The 17,276-nt window shown below is 48.3% G+C and overlaps 1 protein-coding gene across 1 annotated transcript; it reads right to left on the reverse strand.

The window, feature by feature from the left end:
* Window positions 1-507: 507 nt before the first annotated feature.
* Window positions 508-16,910, reverse strand: SCD (stearoyl-CoA desaturase). Its single transcript, XM_072805699.1, has 6 exons — window positions 16,425-16,910; window positions 15,647-15,932; window positions 11,234-11,364; window positions 9,162-9,367; window positions 7,479-7,711; window positions 508-4,576 (listed from the first exon to the last, which is right to left on the reverse strand). Exons 1-6 carry the CDS (start codon window positions 16,449-16,451, stop codon window positions 4,377-4,379), a joined length of 1,083 nt encoding a protein of 360 aa, XP_072661800.1. The 5' UTR covers window positions 16,452-16,910; the 3' UTR covers window positions 508-4,376.
* Window positions 16,911-17,276: the final 366 nt, after the last annotated feature.

Below are 17,276 nucleotides of genomic sequence, written 5' to 3' on the forward strand. Positions count from 1 at the left end.
GGAATTTATAAACCTTCCCTTGGATTGTTTTTTCCTCTCTTCCTGCTGCTGTTAATCAGCATTTTCAGGAAGCCACTTAATTCCCCCATTTCTTCACATTTCTTTGGATGAATAACCTGGACTGCCCAGCCTGGATTGCAAGGCAGAGATTTGCTTTCCCAGAGAGTGCCTCTCCTGCTGTTCTCTTCCTCTCTGTCTTGGGTCCATGTGACCATGTGACACACCAGACACCTGGCATTTCCCCAGGGCCAAAGTGCCAACTGGTGTAAATGTGTTGGACTTAATGGCAGCAGACTCCTGATTTCCTGCTGCCAAGGCTGCGTTTAACCTAAAGTTACCCTTAGGAAGGGCAGGGCGGGTTACTGGGGTATGAGTCAACTAGTGTAGCATCTACTTCTTTTTTATCCTTAAAGGTACAGGAACAGGGCATCAACAGTGTGGCAGATCATAGAGATAAGTTCCAGGAAATTTTGAATCGCAGCCAAAAATCACCCAGACACAGTGCAATCAGATTCACTTCACTTTTATTATGAACAAACACAATTTCAGATCAGTACAACTAAGCTTCAGAGTTGATATTAATAGAAATTATTCCAAAATTATTCTTAGGTCACAAATAACTACTATCCCACATAAAAGGGAAAAAATCCCACCCAATTAAGGAAAAGGTATCCTGTGTATTGTTTCCATGGCAATGAGTTTATGCATTCTCAAATTTTGTCTGGCTAGTTATCCACCACTTATCCAATGGATTTATCCAATCTCTCAGAGAGAATATCGATTAATGATAGGACACGTGGTTTACGGTGGACATAAGTTCACGGTGGATACTGCTACTATAAAAATACTCAGGACTTAAAAGAATTCCTCTGCTGAAGGATCCCAAAATGCTTTATAAAAAGCATTAGTCACGCCTCAAAACTGCCCTTTGAGGTAGGTCAGTATTATTATCCCATTTTAACAGAAGGAAAACTGAGGCACATTATAGTTAAGTGACTTGCCCAGGGTCACACAGCAAGTCAGTGGCACAGTGGTAGGGGAGGCCCTGGCCTTAACCACCCACGTAACATTGACATCTTGCTTTTGTTAACCTTTCACACTGACCCATTTGAGCTATACTTACAGAGAATACACTCAGGATACTAGCAAACCAAGGAGAGAAAGTTTCCATTTTAAATGCTACACCATCTTTTAACCTAAAAAGAATTATAAATCAAATACATTCAAATTACTTCCACCCTCCATCAAATGTGGGCACTTAAGAAAAACAGCCCTAAAAAAAAAGCCCAGAAGGAAATCTTGTGAATAGCTATACTGATAATTCTCCAGCCAGGCCCCCTTTTCTACCAACCACTTCTGTAGGGTCGCAGGTGCAAAGGAACTCCACAGGGGGAGCGAGGAGGGAGCGGAAGTAGGCTCATATACAACACTGATTAGAACAGATGTAAGGCACCCAAATAAGTTGTCAGCATACCCACGAAGTGAGGACTGTTAGAAATTCAGACTTGAGTTTCTGGATCATTAATGTGTCAATTGAACTCAGCTTTAGAATCTTGAAATAAGTGTTCCTTACTCAGTAGACACCCCTCCACCTCCACATTGTCATAGTCATAGGAGCCCTCAGCCTGAGGCCCTTGTCCGGTCTTGTGAAGGGTCATGGTATGGGTCAGATCCCTGGGACGTGATTAGAATAGAAAGATAAGCTTGTTTTTGGTCCAAAATTAGAAAGCAGGCATCTGCTAACCTGTGGAATTAAAACTACCCAACAGGGATCTCCAAGAGATAGGTACACAAGTCAGCAGATCTACACTACGCCGTGATCTTCCATTAGATTTGTTTCTACTGAGAGGAACAGCTCAAAAGACAAGGATGCCTTTAGTCCAGGGAACCCCTGTAGCCTCTGTCTATTCAATTAATACAGGAAGAAAGGCCTTCTTTCTTTCCACTATTCCTCAACAATGCACAGGACATTTGGTATTGTAGATTTCCAATCTTTCATAGAGTAAAGCCAGGCCTTTGCATTGATGACTGAGGTACAGGGACATGAGTAGTCCAAGGTTCTCAAAACACTGGTGCTTTTTTTCAGACCTCTTCTACACTACCATTTGCCCTAGGCTGGGTGGTGGGGAATGCTGGTTAGTTTGCCAAACAGAGATGCTGTTCAGCAAAGTTCATGGCATCTCAGATCCCAAGTCTCGGCTTCGTAATACACCCTGGCTCCAGGGAACAGGGCCTCCTTTTGCATGAGGCACTTTGGGACTTTCCTTTGCTTCTTGTGCTTCCCAGTGAAGACTAGGCTCCCTCCTACTTCTACAAGCATTGCACTGTCCGCTGGGAGCACGGACTAGGGCTGGGCAGGCTTACTGAGCAAGCAGGGGGCATCTAGCATACTCTCATGTTGTGATCCAGACAGAGGAGGTTAAAAACAAACCGTTTTTTGCTCCGTGGCTGGCTCACTGGCACAACACGAGCATGTGGCCTGGCTGTGCCTCCTGAGAGAGAGAGTGCCTGAGCCAGGGATGTTTCTAGTAACGTTTGCCAGCCTCATCTTGAGTCATCAGTGTGGCAGGGGCGCACAGGGGTGTAGGTGGAGAGACTCTGGAGGCCAAGTGAAAGTGGCAGCTAACTCAACTTTATAAAGAGAAACAGTGGTTCAGTGACCCTGAGCATTCTGTCTGCAGGAGAGGGAGCTGCCCGGTGGGCAATAATCATCACTGCCTCGGAATACATACAAAGCAGGCTTCCTGTCCAGAGAGAGAAGAACACATCAGGGAGGAAGGAGATAGAACCGGTAGGAGAAAATGGACGGAAAGGGTAGAGCCAGGAATCAAAAACCACAGTAGTTAGATTCCTACCTCGCCCCCGCCCCAGGCAGTCCTATACTTTAGGTGAAAAGTTAGCAGAGAAGGAATGGGAGAAATGGTTCAGCACTGCGGGGAGAAGCCTTCTAGTTTTTACTCATCCCAAGGAGAAATGGAATTAATGAATGAACTGAACATTTACTTGCTTGTATAACCAGCTTCCAAATCAGGACACCCATTGACTTTCTTAGTAACCCTCTGAATCCTCTGGCAATGTGTTCTCAGAGCCCTTCTTTTATAAAGTTTTCTCTTAGGAATTGCCAACAGACCCTGCCCCTGAACTCTCCATCTCCTGTCCAGCAGTGAGAGGAAAGTAGACAACCCACCTAATTTCTCCTCTTCTCCAGAGGGAAATACCCTAAGTGAATTACTTTAATGTTCCAAGCAGAGTGAATGTATATTATTTTTATGTCGGACCCAACTCCACTTCTTAAAATCCTTCCTTTTTTGGAAGACAGCCATGCTCACCACTATGCCACAAACATGTTCCTTTTTTGGATGTCTGGAAATGCTTCAGCCACGTTATTACTATGATGGAGCTGACCAATGTCCCGAAGATGGCAGAGCAGAAAGATGAAAGAATTTTGATGATTCCATGATCTGCTAGATTCACCAATTCTGGAAACAACCAACCTCAAGATTTCTTGTAATATGGAATAAGAAATCTTCCTGTTATTTAAAAAAAAAAAAATCCTTCCCCAGCAAAGACCACTTTGACTACAAACTAAATGCTTCTTCTTTATCCCCAACCTAAACTACATTGGGACATTGAGATTTGCTTTTGTAATCTAGCATTGCCAGGCTCTATGGCCATTCCCTAGTCAGAGTCAGGAGAGAAAGGAGGCATGCTGTCTGATGGGGCTTGAGGTCCTCACTAGGCACCAACTGTGTGTCCAATCACAGCCTGAACTTCTGCCTTGTTTCCCATCTCACCCCATCTTTACTTCTCAATCATACCATGCACGCTCTCTCCCCTGACAGTTTACCTGCTTTAGAAGCTTTGTGCCAAATAAAGTTATTTTCCACTCCAACTCACAAAAGCCTGAGTTGAAGATCATTAACAGGGGCCTTCCCAGAAGATTTTATCATACCTCTAGCATGAGCCACCCACCCTAAAGCTCAGGACAGCTCAAGGAAAGAGTTATGTGGGACAAAGACCATTAATTTTGGATTATAGAAAAGGTTGTCTAGGCTTTGGAAGCTGGACACCCACCACTGAATGACCAGCTGTTTGCCTGGGAGGCAATGAGCGAGGAGAGAAAGGAAGGTGATAAGAACAAAGCAAAGAAAAGGACAATGGACTAGGAGAGAGAGAAGATAAGAGAAGAAATAAGAATATCAGCTTAGCATCATGAAGGCAGAATTGTTGGCTTTCAATTTTAAAAGAATACTGTACTGGAATGGGTTAACATCATCATCTTTAGCATCCTGGTAGCATTATTCAGTAGTTAATAAACAGAACATTAAACTTCTGCCTGGCTGGCTTTTGGAAAAGGAACCCAAGGGACCCAAAACTCAGCCACTCTTGTAGCTTCCGTCTCCAGTTCTTTTAATCCTGGCCAAGATGGCAGCCTTGGATACTTTCTTCCGGTCGTAAGCCAGACCGAGGGCAGCCATGCAATCGATAAAGAAGGTGGTGAAGTTGATGTGCCAGCGGTACTCACTGGCAGAGTAGTCATAGGGAAAGGAGTGGTGGTAGTTGTGGAAGCCCTCCCCTGGAACAAAAAGCAAGGATAAAAGTTATGGAGCTACGCAGTGGGTTGCAGTCTTTTCAGTCTCGGCACGTTGGCACACTGATTACCTAGCAGAGGACCTCCAACCTAGCAGAAACTTGCTGCTGTTGAACGAACGAATGAATCTCTCTGAATCTCTATGACTCTGAGTCAGGTTGGTCCCCTGAGGCATCTTAAGAAATGACTGAGTAGACCTGGCCACCAAGCCTTTCTAGGAGCCTTTGTCAGAGGAGGACTGGCAATTTCTTCCAGAGGATAAGCTAACTACAGAGAAATTGCCAAGGCTGGGGATGGATTTCAGATAGGAAATTTCACTAAATATTGATCTGAAACCCTGAGGTCCGGGCAGGGAGAAGAGAGTCCAGAATAGAGGACTTTTGCCATGCTCCTTACTATGATGAGCAAAGGAGAACATCTTTTACCACTGCACTAGTACCACACCTAAGGGGGAACAATATGGACAGAACTGGATAGTAAGAACCCAAAGTCAGAAGGAAAAAAGCCCAGTGCAGGGTCCTGTATTTCCTCAGAAAGCTACTACTGGTTCAGAATGGACTGTTCCAGCTTCTAATTCTTTGAACTTTGACTCTGGTTGGGGGCGGGGGAGGCAAGAATGCTAATAAAACTGAATCTCAGGACGCCTGGATGGCTCAGCGGTTGGGCGCCTGCCTTCGGATCAGGGCATGATCCTGGAGTCCCAGGATTGAGTCGGGCTCCCTGTATGGGGCCTGCTTCCCCCCTCTGCTTGGGTCTCTGCCTCTCTCATAAATAAATAAATGAAATCTTAAAAAACAAAACAACAACAACAACAAAAAAAACCCAGAATCTCTGACAGAATAAGAAGTAAGAGGCTTAGCGATTCCCTCTAACCTCTGAGGTTCTGAGATGAGCAGCTCACTTTGCTGGACTGGGGGAAAACAAAGAAATCCTGGTCTCAAGAGAATTTCAGTAAGAGGTAAAACTTTAGAAACTCCACAGACAGTGAATTCTCCAACCCTTGGCAGGACTCTTCTTTCTGTATCATATTCAACAATTAACAATACAACAATTAACAATACCGACCCTTCAAAAGCCAGGAGAAAAGCTGGATTAAGAATAGCTCAAAGAAGAGCAGGGGGAACCCTTTGAAGATCAAAGAACCCCAGGAGAGTAGTAATGATATTAATAACAAGCAAGTGAAGGACGTCCTACAGAGTAAATGACACCATCCAGGGCAAGTCAAGGTATGTTCTCTCTCTGTGACACCTGATTATTCAGTGTGAACTGAGTAGGAGGTTGGGATAACCACAAGGCCAAAGGTACTGACAGGATTACTAATTTCCATAAGTGGCTTTGTACCAGGGCTTCATAGAAGCACTAACCAGGCCTCTACTTATCAGATTTAAACTACAATCAGATACACACAGAGCCAGAAGAGAAAAAAGAGGAAGGTCCACGGATGGAAGAAGGACAAGACTTTGCAACTGGGGCAGCAAGATAGAGTCCAATAAAGGCTCAAGGGAGGTCAGCTTTGGCAGAGAGAAAATGATCATGTGACCATGGGGCAGGGAACTTGAGAAGAAAAGATGGGAGTGGCAGAGAAACAAGCTCCAGGAGAATGAAGGTGGAGGTGATAAGGGAGATGACAGGGAGCACAGCTGAATGGTAACTGAGATGAAGGTGTTGGCAGCCTCTCAGTGCTGATGCTCACAAAGAGGCTGGAGTCCGGGAAGCTTGCTCTAGATCCCGTGGTGGCACAGGACAAATCTCATTCCAGAAACTTCCATGTCTCTGAAAATCTCACGTTGACAGAGTTGAGGAGATTGATTTCAAATGTGGTTCAAAGTAAGGACAGGCACAATGGGGGAAGGTGAGATGCATGAAGGTGTAAAGGAGAAAAAAAATGCCTTAGTCCAGATAGTAGAGATGATTGGGGTTGAAAGTCTAGAGGAAGATTTTAAAGAGAGAAAGTGAGTGTGAGGCCATGGTGTGCATAAACATGTGCAACAGTGAGGTTGCCTAGATATCCTGGATGACCACTGGCACTGATCACTGGTGAGGAAAGGCCATAGGGTCTGCTTAAGGAAAACAGATTCCAGGCCTTGGTCAAGGTCTATATTTAGTTGAAAACTGTGACAGAAAAAGAATGGAGACAGATGGCAAAAGCCTGTTGTCTTCAGCTCTGGCTAGTGGGACTGGAAAGATAGAAATAAATTCATCAAGAGTCAGCATTAGATCAGCGAAGCAGGTACTTGTGAGCAAAGTAATTGCTTTACTGGTGGTTCCCTAAGCCATTGTTGTGGGGAAGGGGGTGCTCCTTGCACAGAATAGAAGCAGGAGAGAGAAAAAGAAAGGACAAGAGATAAGACTGGTATGTGGCAGTTAAGGGCCACAAACAAGTGCTTGGTGGTGCCAATACGAATGACATCAAAGCACTTCTTTGGTCTCAGGACTCTGAGAACATGACTGTTTGCTGAACCCAAGAGTTGGATGCCTAATGGACTGTGCCACCCAGGTGCCCCTATATAGGGTATTTAAATATAAGATCCTAGGCTCACTGCTCACCCAGATGATCCTGTTGTTCCATTTATGCATTCCCTGCCCCACGCAAGACTTTCAGTCCAGCCCAGAAAGGACTGGAAAAAGGAACACCCAAAGGGGTTTATTATACATAGCATTTGCAAAGGTTCTGGAATCTATAATCAAATGCCCCGTTGTTTTTTACCCTTTCCTTTCTACATAAGACCTGTTGCCCAACTTTCTTATAATTTGTCCCCTAGTTTTGTAATGGAAAACCAGACAGAAAGAAGTCATAAAACAGGTTAATCTGGTTTTTCTGGCTCCTCGCCTAAAACCCTCACCAGCAGACCACCAGAAAGGGTCTCGCTGTGGTCTGTTGACTCACCTGCAGCTCCCAGGGAAACCAGGATATTCTCTCGGGGGCTAATATTCTTGTCGTAAGGGCGATATCCGTAGAGGTGGGCAGCACTGTTCACCAGCCATGTGGCATTGAGCACAATGGCGTAACGCAGGAGAGTAGCAACGCACACACTGTGTAGAAAAGTTTCACCCCAGAAATACCAGGGCACAAAGGTGGGCAGGATGAAGCACATCAACAGGATGCCAGGTTTGTAGTACCTACATCAAGAGACCAGACTCCGTGTCAGGGTAGAAAGGACTCTTAGTCCCATCTGATTTTCCTCAGTCACTGGTGGGGCTATCTTTCCTTCTACTCAAGTACAGTGTGGCAGGAGACAGAGCCAGAGGGAATGGGGGTGGGAACCTTTGAAGAATGTCCCAGTCTTTAGAAAATGAGGTAACATGGGGTTAACTGATTTTTCTAGGATCACACAGGTAGGAACTGGTGGAGCAAGGATTAGAAGGCTTGTCTCCAGCCTCTGAATCCATTGTTCTTTCTGACTATAGCATAATACCACCTTGGTGAAACAGGTGAGGTCCAAATTATCAACTTATAACCCAAGTCCTCCTTCGCAGGCTTTTTTTCCATTCTGCCTTTAGGTTCCTTTCTCTTTCCCGTTCATGTTTTTTGCAGAGTCTAGGTTTTGTGCCTTGCCTCTATGTTCCGCCAGCCACCCCAAAATCATTCTTCTCCTTCCTCAGAGAGGCACAGAGTGTCCTTGATGCGCGCAGACCCTCTGGAGGCCCTACACCATTCTTCACTGTCTCAAATGTAGACTGTGCCATTGACATTCCTAGGGAACGGATTTCCTGCTTTTCTTCAACAGCCAAGTCTTATACTCATATCATTAGTATTCTCTGCATCAAACTTTCCATTCCTGCTGCTGCTTCCCAAGCACAAATCCCCATTAGCTCCTATCTACCTTGTGGCCCTGCTTCTCACCTCTTTGGCTCCATTTCTCTCAACCATCCCGAGAGTGACCTTTCTAAAGCACACCTTCCTGCTCAAAAAACTTGTAATGGTTTCCTGTTGCCTAGTGAATTAAAACCTAAATCTGCTATTAAGCCTCTGTAGGAATAGCATCAACCTCTTTCTGGCCTTACTTCGACCACACCCTATGCTTCAAGCAAAAGGCCTTTATTGTTGGAACATGCTTTCATGCTCATTCTGTTATGTTTGTATGTTCCCTCCCCATACACACCTGTGAGAATCTCTATCCATCAGTGGATTCCAAAGCTACCTTCTTCATAAACCCTTCCCCAATGTTCCCTCACCACATAATCTCTTTCCTTTGTGCCTCTCGTTGGCATAGAAAATATGTTGCCACGTGTCATAGTTATTCAGGTCCTTAGTTTTCCCTCTGCTTCCCAATAGGCTACAGGCTCCTTGAAGGTAAGGACTGTGACACAATCATCTTTGTATCTGCGACTGTCCCTAAGTCAATAAGTATTTATTGGATTTAAATTGGTTTAATTCAGAGAGCTCTGAGAGAAAGAAAGAACAATAGTCCATAACCATGGGCATGTTGGCTACTAAATGTTAGGGTTTTAAACTTAATTTGGAACATACAAACCCAGTAAATTCCTCAGCTTAGGTTTATAAGCTCTAGGAGAAAAAAGGGGGTTCCCCAAACACTTAGATGCTCAGCTCCATTATCGCTTCACTCACCTTCTCTGGAACATCACCAGCTTCTCAGCTTTTAGGTCAGACAAGTCTAGCAAACCACCCTTCTCTTTGACGGCTGGGTGTTTGCGTACAAGCAGCCAACCCACGTGAGAGAAGAAAAAGCCACGCCGGGAATTGTGAGGATCAGCATCTGTTTCTGAAAACTTGTGGTGGGCACGGTGATCTCGGGCCCATTCATACACGTCATTCTGGAGGGACAGAGAAGATGAATGAAGGCCAGGGAAGAGGTACTCTCTTAGGGGAATTCCAATGGACAGGCAACTCTAAGGGCCCATGGCTCACAGCCTAACTCACAAAATACCCCCTCTATGCCCCCAACTTGCTACTGAAGCTTAAGTGGAAAAGCAATTTAAAGTCCCAGGGCCACACGAATAGGATTAGCTTCTTGAAGGTTATATGGTAGACAGAATGGAGGCAGATCATACAGAGCTCAGAGTTTCATTAGAAAAGCACGCTGCAATTCTTCAAGAAAATACATTGGAAAAGGTTCACACCCTGGGGTGCCAAACCCTGGGCATGGAGAACATGAGGCAGGCAGCCTTGCATCCCAGGTTCTGGTTGATGGGTAAAGCTGCAGGGAACTCCATTCTGATGCCTTGCATATAGATCATGGCCAGGTATAGAAATCCTGATCTTGACCACATTTCCAAATGACCTCTGGGCTCCTCTAGGATTCTTTTCATCCCTTAAAGAATGTGCTCAATCTCTTCCTTTTCCCCACATAAAGACAACATCAAGAGCCCTCTCAAGGTATGAAGTGCTGTGACAGAGAGGATTATGGGACTGTGGCAAGTACCTGGGACACTGCCATGAAGAAAGGGATCAACTTGGTTTCTTTTTCCTCTTGCTCCCAGCTAAGCCCCACACCACAGGCCATCTTTTGTCCATTGCTAGCCCTTAACAACTAGGAGTTCCCTTCTCCCAATTCTCGGCATTCTCTCCACTATAAACTTTCTGCCTCAACAAACCTCAATACATGGGGCGCCTGGGTGTCAGTCTGTTAAGTGTCTGTCTTCGGCTCAGGCCATGATTCCAGGGTCCTGGGATGGAGCCCTGCATCGGGCTCCCTGCTCAGCGGGAAGCCTGCTCTCCCTCTCCCCCTCCCCCTCCCCCACTCCTGCTCTCTCTTGCTATCTGTCTCTCTCAAATTAATTAAGTAATTTAAACAACAACAACAAAACCAAAAAAAAAAAAACAAAAAAACTCAATACTTGATTTAGCCAGCCTGGCAGCCTGAAACAGGACCATAATGTTGGTCTACCTAACTTCTCAGTGACACAATTTCCTCATCTGTAAAATGGGGGTAATAGTACCTACCTTCTAAGATTGTTGTGACGATCTTTTTTTTTTTTTTAAAGATTTTATTTATTTATTCATGAGAGACACAGAGATAGAGAGAGGCAGAGACACAGGCAGAGGGAGAAGTAGGCTCCATGCAGGGAGCCCAATGTGGAACTCAATCCCGGGACTCTAGGACCACGCCCTGGGCTGAAGGCAGATGCTCAACCACTGAGCCACCCAGGTGTCCCTGTGGTGAGGATCTAATGAGGTAGTTTATGTCAAGGGCTTAAAATACTCAGGCACATAGTGCTATAGGGCTATATCATTTGCTCTGATATCTGAGAACACAGAGTTCAAGAGTCTATGAAACATCAACTCCAATCCCACTGTGGGGGAATCCTAACTAAGCTTTTCACCTAAAATAGTGAACTTAGTGTCCCGTGTCTGCCCAGGAAACCAGGGTCAGTTCCTGGCTTAGGCACCGTGGCCCATGATGATAAAGGACCACAACGGCCAAGACTGCGAGATAACAGAGGGATGTTAGGATCAAAACCCATCCCGTGACATCAACACTATTGCCTATGTATCTCCTACTGCCCCCTTCCAGAGTGGACTTAGGGCCTGGGCCTGTACTTGACGTGACAGTAAGGGGGGAGAAAAGCGAAATGTTGCCCACTGTGGCTCCCCTCCAGATGCTGAGCTTCTTTCTCCATCCCGCCTCTGGAGCATCAGAAGAGCAGAGAGAGAAGAGCTGGGCAGAGCCAGCTTCTCACCTGGAATGCCATCGTGTTGGCAATGATCAGGAAAAGCCTCAGGGGCAGCCGAGCTTTGTAGGTGCGGTGACTCCACAGCCGATGAGCCCCTGCTGTGATGCCCACAGCGCTGATCAGATAGTAGGAGAACACTGCCAGGAGAAGTCAGTGCAGGTAGTTACTCATATGGGAAGGCATTCACGTGATATTTTCCTGTCCAAGTCTGTGTGTTCTTTAGGTTCTGAGTGAGGCTTGCTTTCACCCTGAACTCCAGAGATGTCTTGGTCTCCTCCATCCCTTTGCTTCTACCACCTAAAAAATACCATCACCTCCCACCCTCTGGAATTAGCTGAGTAACAGGCACTTCAGAAAGGCCGAACAGAGAAGAGGGCATTTTTCACCCAGCGACTTGTCATTCTCCGTCTTGAGGGACCTCATCCCAGGTCCTGTCTCCTCTGACCTTCAGCGAACCTCTTCCAAAGTTTTAAGGACCACAGACCACTCTTGAAAAGCTTAGTACCCAGCAGCACAGGTAGTATTAAAAGATTTGAAAGCTAGTCCGGTCTGAGCACTGGCCAATTCAAGGGACCCTGGGCTCTTCGGGACACTCACAGGCTTCTGAACAATGGCTATTTACCAACTAGTCTGAAAGTATTTAAATATTTTAGCAGGCAGTATGGCCCACGTGGGGGGGAAATCTGCCCTGTACATAAGTTGTATCTGTGTGGTATCTTAAGCTTTGCCAAGGATTCTGTTCTGTCTTTCTGATTCATGGGATACCTTGAATGGGGTTTAGCGTCTTTACTTTGCAGTTGAAGAAATACATGCCAAGCGGTTGAAGGGTTTATCTGTGGTCACGTGGCTAGTAAGAAATGGAGCCATGATTTGAAACCAAGTCTTCTGTCAATAAACACTTTGTGTTCTAACTATCCCAACCACCTCCCCAAGATCCGCACATGGTTCCCATGTCTCTCCTTTGCCACATGCCTTGGTCAGCCTATACTCCCTCTGGCAAGGCTAATTCTAGGTAGTGGTGGGATATTCTCTTACATTTTCGGTAGAACACCCCAACACTGTCCTGCCTCACCTTCCTGGAAGTCTGAAGGACATAATCTCTAGATCATGTACTCTAACTGGGAAGTGGGTTTCTGGGTACACCCATCTTGCTCTGCTGGCTCTAGCAGGCAGGGGCTGAGGCCTTGGTGGAGCTGTAACTGTTGACAATGTTTCATTCCTAGGGAAGCAGCTAGAAACAATGGATCCTCAGTGGCCACAGAACTTAGTTGCAGTTGGAGACACTGCACATTGTAACAAATTGTTCTGTGTTCTTCTCCAGCCATAGATACTAGTTTCCTAAACAACCAACCCCTCCTCCCGCCCCTCCCACTCCTCCCACCCCTGAACCCTATTTCCTCCACACTCCCCTATTCCTCCTACAGGATCCAGAAGAGAGCCATGGAGCCAGAGTTTGTCCCTGTGAAAGTTCTACCCATGTTCCCTCTGAGCTTGGATTAGAGCCTCAGGTGATTTGCTAACCTTAAGCCATGTGGTGACTTCTTTCCAGATATAGTATCTACCTGTATCCACACTTGGAAAAATGACAGTTGAGCCACAGGCCACCAATCACCAAGGAGGAAGAAAAATAGCTTTGGGCTTGGTTCTCAGAACCAAGGAAGCTACTGGGGTTGTTTCATGCCACAGAGGGCCCTGGCAAGTTGACTCAGAAAGCACATAAGATCCTCATATTAACAGGGGCATTGGGAAAAGAGCCCATATACTCTGGTGCCTTTTTCTATCAGTATCTAACAGAAGACCTCAAGTCAGCTGGAGATCCACATCTCTATTAATGTTCAAATTGTCAGCCTAAATAAAGTCTCATAGTTTTGGCTCTAAGAAAGAGACTTAAGAAGTTTTATTCATTGGCCCTCAGTGTTGCCAGAGATCTCTCTTCAGCGCCCCCCCCCCCCCCAAGGGCTCTTCTGAGAGGCCCTCAAAATTGCTCATGGTCATGAGAAATACTGGAATCACAACCAGTTGCTAATGTAACACTCTCCTTAGGGATAAAACAAGAAGAGGTGAGGCCAAACTACTAAACTCTGAAGGTGGATCTCTGACCCTCTTCCATCCCACCATCCCACTTGTTCCTTAAGATGGAGAAGTTCTGATTTCCCTTTATCCAGCTGGTTCTTCGGTCAACTAAGTCATCCACCATGTGGCCCACGGCCAGGAAAAAAAAGTCACCATCCAGTTCCCATGTGCTATGTTTCTCTGTCCAAAAGCATGGTACACACCTATGGGCATAGCACCAAAAAGGTAGTAGGCGAAGCCTGGATTTGGGGTTCGTACTCTGCCCCCTCCACCAGCAGCAAAGGGTGAGGAACTATGGGTGGCAGTCTGGCCAAACTCTGGGCTTAACAACGCCTACAGGGGTCCTGAGGCTGGAAGGGGCTTGTGGGTGACAAAAGGGGTGGAGAGAGGAATCCAGTCTCCTTGGGGGATCCTTATCCCTGCTCTGAGACCTCTCCCACCTCTCCTGCTACAGCTAAAGTTCTGCTGGCTTCTCAGAGGGGGTGGAGAACACATCCCCCTCCCCTCCCACATATAAGAGCTCTTCCTAGGCCTGGCCAATCTTGGCAACGACACACATGTAACCTCAGGAGAACTATTTTCCCAATCCTAAGAAGGTACTGCTGTCCCAGTTTGTACCAGGAAAAATTGAGATCCCAAAGAGACAGGATCTACCCAGTTGCATTTCTCTGTGGCATCGAGAAGATTTTCCAAGACAAGGGTCCAGTGACCAGATCCTACCACCTTAGGTCAAAGAGGTCACCTGGGTGGCTCAAGCGGCTGAGCATTTGGCTCAGGTTGTGATCCTGGAATTCCAGGATCGAGTACCACATCGGGCTCTTGCATGGAGCCTGCTTCTCCCTCTGCCTATGTCTCTGCCTCTCTCTATGTCTCTCATGAATAAATAAATAAAATCTTAAAAACAAAACAAAAACAAAGAGGTCGTGCGGGAATCAGCTAACGCTTGGCCTACCAGCCTTTCGACACAACTATTCTCCAAGAGTGCAGCTGTCGGCAAGCACCCCATACCCAAAGCTGCTCTGGAAACCCTAAAGTTGTTTTTTGAAGGGGAATTCTGGCTCACTATCCTCAGAAAGTGGCAACGTGGAGCCCTCCCCCGCCCCCCGCCCCCCCTCCCAGGGATGCTGGAGCTCCATGCCCTCCTTTTCCCCCTTCCCAAGTCAGGCATTTGGTGGCACAGATGAAAATGCCTGCAAAGCACATGTGTGTATCCAGGGGGCAGGGCTCTGCCATCAGCCCACACCCATGGATCCCTGAAAGAGCTGAGCTAAGGGCAGGTCAGGGACAAACCGGGAACTGTCTCCCTTACTGCAGCAGCCTGGAGGCTAGGGCTGCTCAGGGCTCTCTCCTCTGACCTGGCCTGGTGGTCCCTGGCAAGGGGGAAGACTTCAGGACATTAGGAGAGAGGGGCTGGAGCAGGCTAGATAAGAATATGAACTATTTCCTCCAGCTCATTTTAGTCTCGGAACATTCTCATTCGTTGGCATGTCTAGTTCCCTGGAGACTTAATGGAGTCACAGGGCAACACATCTGTGTAACCTGGGTTATACAGGAGCCTTTCTCGTCTGTCTGTTTAACAAAGGAGCCGGCTGGGCCAAGGGCCAGGGCAAAATAATTTTGTGGATAACCCCTTCTCTGTTCCTCCCTCTTCTACTAACTCTTTCCCTGAGCAGTTTGTGGTGCTATGCTCTGACTGTGCTCAGTATATTCTCCTTAAGACTGCTGCTCTAGCCCCCCCACCGCACCCCGTTCCCTTGCCTCCCAGGTCTGGCCTCGATTCTTTTGTGGCTGGCAGGGCTGGGACAGACGGCCAAGCAAATGATTTGAAACAGAAATGCTCTTTCAGGGAAAGCTGACTCTCTGGCACAGGTCTACTCACTTCAAGGCCTGCAGCACATGGTCTCAGGGCTCCCTCCCCAACATCCATACTGAAGGACCCCAGAATTGTCATTCCTGCATCTCCATTCTTCCCCCCACCCCCTTCAGGCTCAATTCCCAGCCCAGCATTGTCAGGTCACCAAGAGACATGTCTGGGAAACCCTGGGCCAGGACAGGCTGTTGCCTCTGCTCCATGTAAGATCCCACCCTATTAAAGAAGTAGGGAGTACCCCCGGGGCTGGGTCAGAAGCACAAGGGAGGGCAGGCCAGGTGGCTCAGTGGTTTAGCGATGCCTTCGGCCCAGGGCATGATCCTGGAGTCCCAGGATTGAGTCCCACATCAGGCTCTCTGCATGGAGCCTGCTTCTCCTTCTGCCTGTGTCTCTGCCTCTCTCTGTGTCTCTTATGAATAAATAAAATATTAAAAAAAATAAAAGTAAAAAAAAAGAAGCACAAGGGAATCTCTTACCCCAGAGCCAGGTGTACGTCTTGCAGGTGGGAATCAGTGTGATCCCATACAGGGCTCCCACGTGCAGCAGAGACATAAGGATGATGTTTCTCCAGACATACTCAACCTTGGGCTTTGGTCTGCCCTCCGGATCCTTGTAGGTTGGGTCGTAGATGTCATCTTTGATTTCAGGGCGGATGTCTTCTTCCAAGTATAGGGAAGGCTTCTCCAACTTGCCTCCTCCATTCTGCAGGATCCTGGAGGGAGGCGCTGTGATGGTGGTGGTGGTTGTGTAGGAGCTAGAGATCTGGAGGGGAGACGAAGCAGAGTCAGGAAAGGGGAGAGCACGTGCAGCAGTCCCTGCCAATTCACTCTCTAATCACGCTGGGGGAAGGGTGGCATGTGGACACAGACCCTGCCCCCCAAGCCTTCCTTAACCGAGAGCCGGGTATCTCTGCTGGAAGGGAAGGAAGTCCCCGGAAACTAGGCGGGTAGGTTGCGAAGGGTGGTGCAATCTCAAGGTGAAGGCGCAGTATAGCAAGGAAGAGTAAAATACTCACACTCCTAAAAACACACAAAGGAAATCCCGCATGCACACGGACATAAAGTACGACCGGGTTTTTCTTTAAAGCTTAAGAAACAAAAGTTGAGGAATCAAGTGCTCAAATTACAATGCACACTCCCAACCAACTGAAGGCAGTGCAACTCGCAAAAGATGGCTAACAGTCCGAGGTCGCAACGCTCTCGTCCCCCCAGCGCCCGCGAAGCCGCGGTCTGGGGGGAACTGCTTGGAGCTCACCTCCTCCTGCAGCAAGTGGGCCGGCATCTGGGCTCTCCGAGGCGGGGATCACCTTCCCGCGGCTGAGACTGCACAGCGAAGTCCGGGACAGCCCGCCCGCGGAGTAGACTTCGGTTCCCGAGCCCGCTTCTGCGCGGTGACCCGCGGCGCCGCTCTCGGAACCTTCCCTGCGCCGCGCGTGCCGGCTCGGTGTCGGGATCCGATCCGCCGTGCCCGGACCTGCCCAGGCTGGGGATTTAAAGGCTAGAGCTGGCAGTGGGTGACCGAGTCCCCTATTTCCTCAGACCCCTTTTATTCGCTGCCAACAAGGGGCAAAGTGCGCGGAGTTGCTCGCCGTGGGAGACCAGCCTGGGCGGGAGAGGGGAGGAGACAGAGCCGAGGCGTGCGGCGGGCTGCGGACGCGAAAACAGGATGCTGCAGACACCCCGCGGCTCCGCGGCCGCAGCCCCAGCCCCTGCCCCTGGGGAAATGCTAATGGGCTCCTGTAGAATCTGGCGCCTCATTGGCCGAAGGGAATTTGGTGCCACCTCGTCCAGCCCTTGCCATTGGCTCGGCGCAATCTGCTGTTCCCTCAGCCGCGAGCTGCTCGCTCCCCCTCCCCTCTCTTTCTCCGTCTCCGCTCGGCTTCCACCGGCCGCTGGGCCTGTGCCCCGCATCCCGCGGCCTCGGGGCGCTCGGGAGCTGTCCCTGCGCGCGCGGGCGAGGGCCGGGGCCGGGGCCGGGAGGCGGGGCGGCGGGGGGCCCCGGCCGGGCCTGGCCGCCGCGCTCGGCCGCCGGGTGGGCTGGGGAGTGTCCTCGGCAACGCGGGGCAGCCCCGGGGCCCACGGCTGCGCGCCCGGCGCCGCCTTCCGG

This window comes from Canis lupus, chromosome 29 (assembly GCF_048164855.1).
Source record: "Canis lupus baileyi chromosome 29, mCanLup2.hap1, whole genome shotgun sequence".
Taxonomy (NCBI): domain Eukaryota; kingdom Metazoa; phylum Chordata; class Mammalia; order Carnivora; family Canidae; genus Canis; species Canis lupus.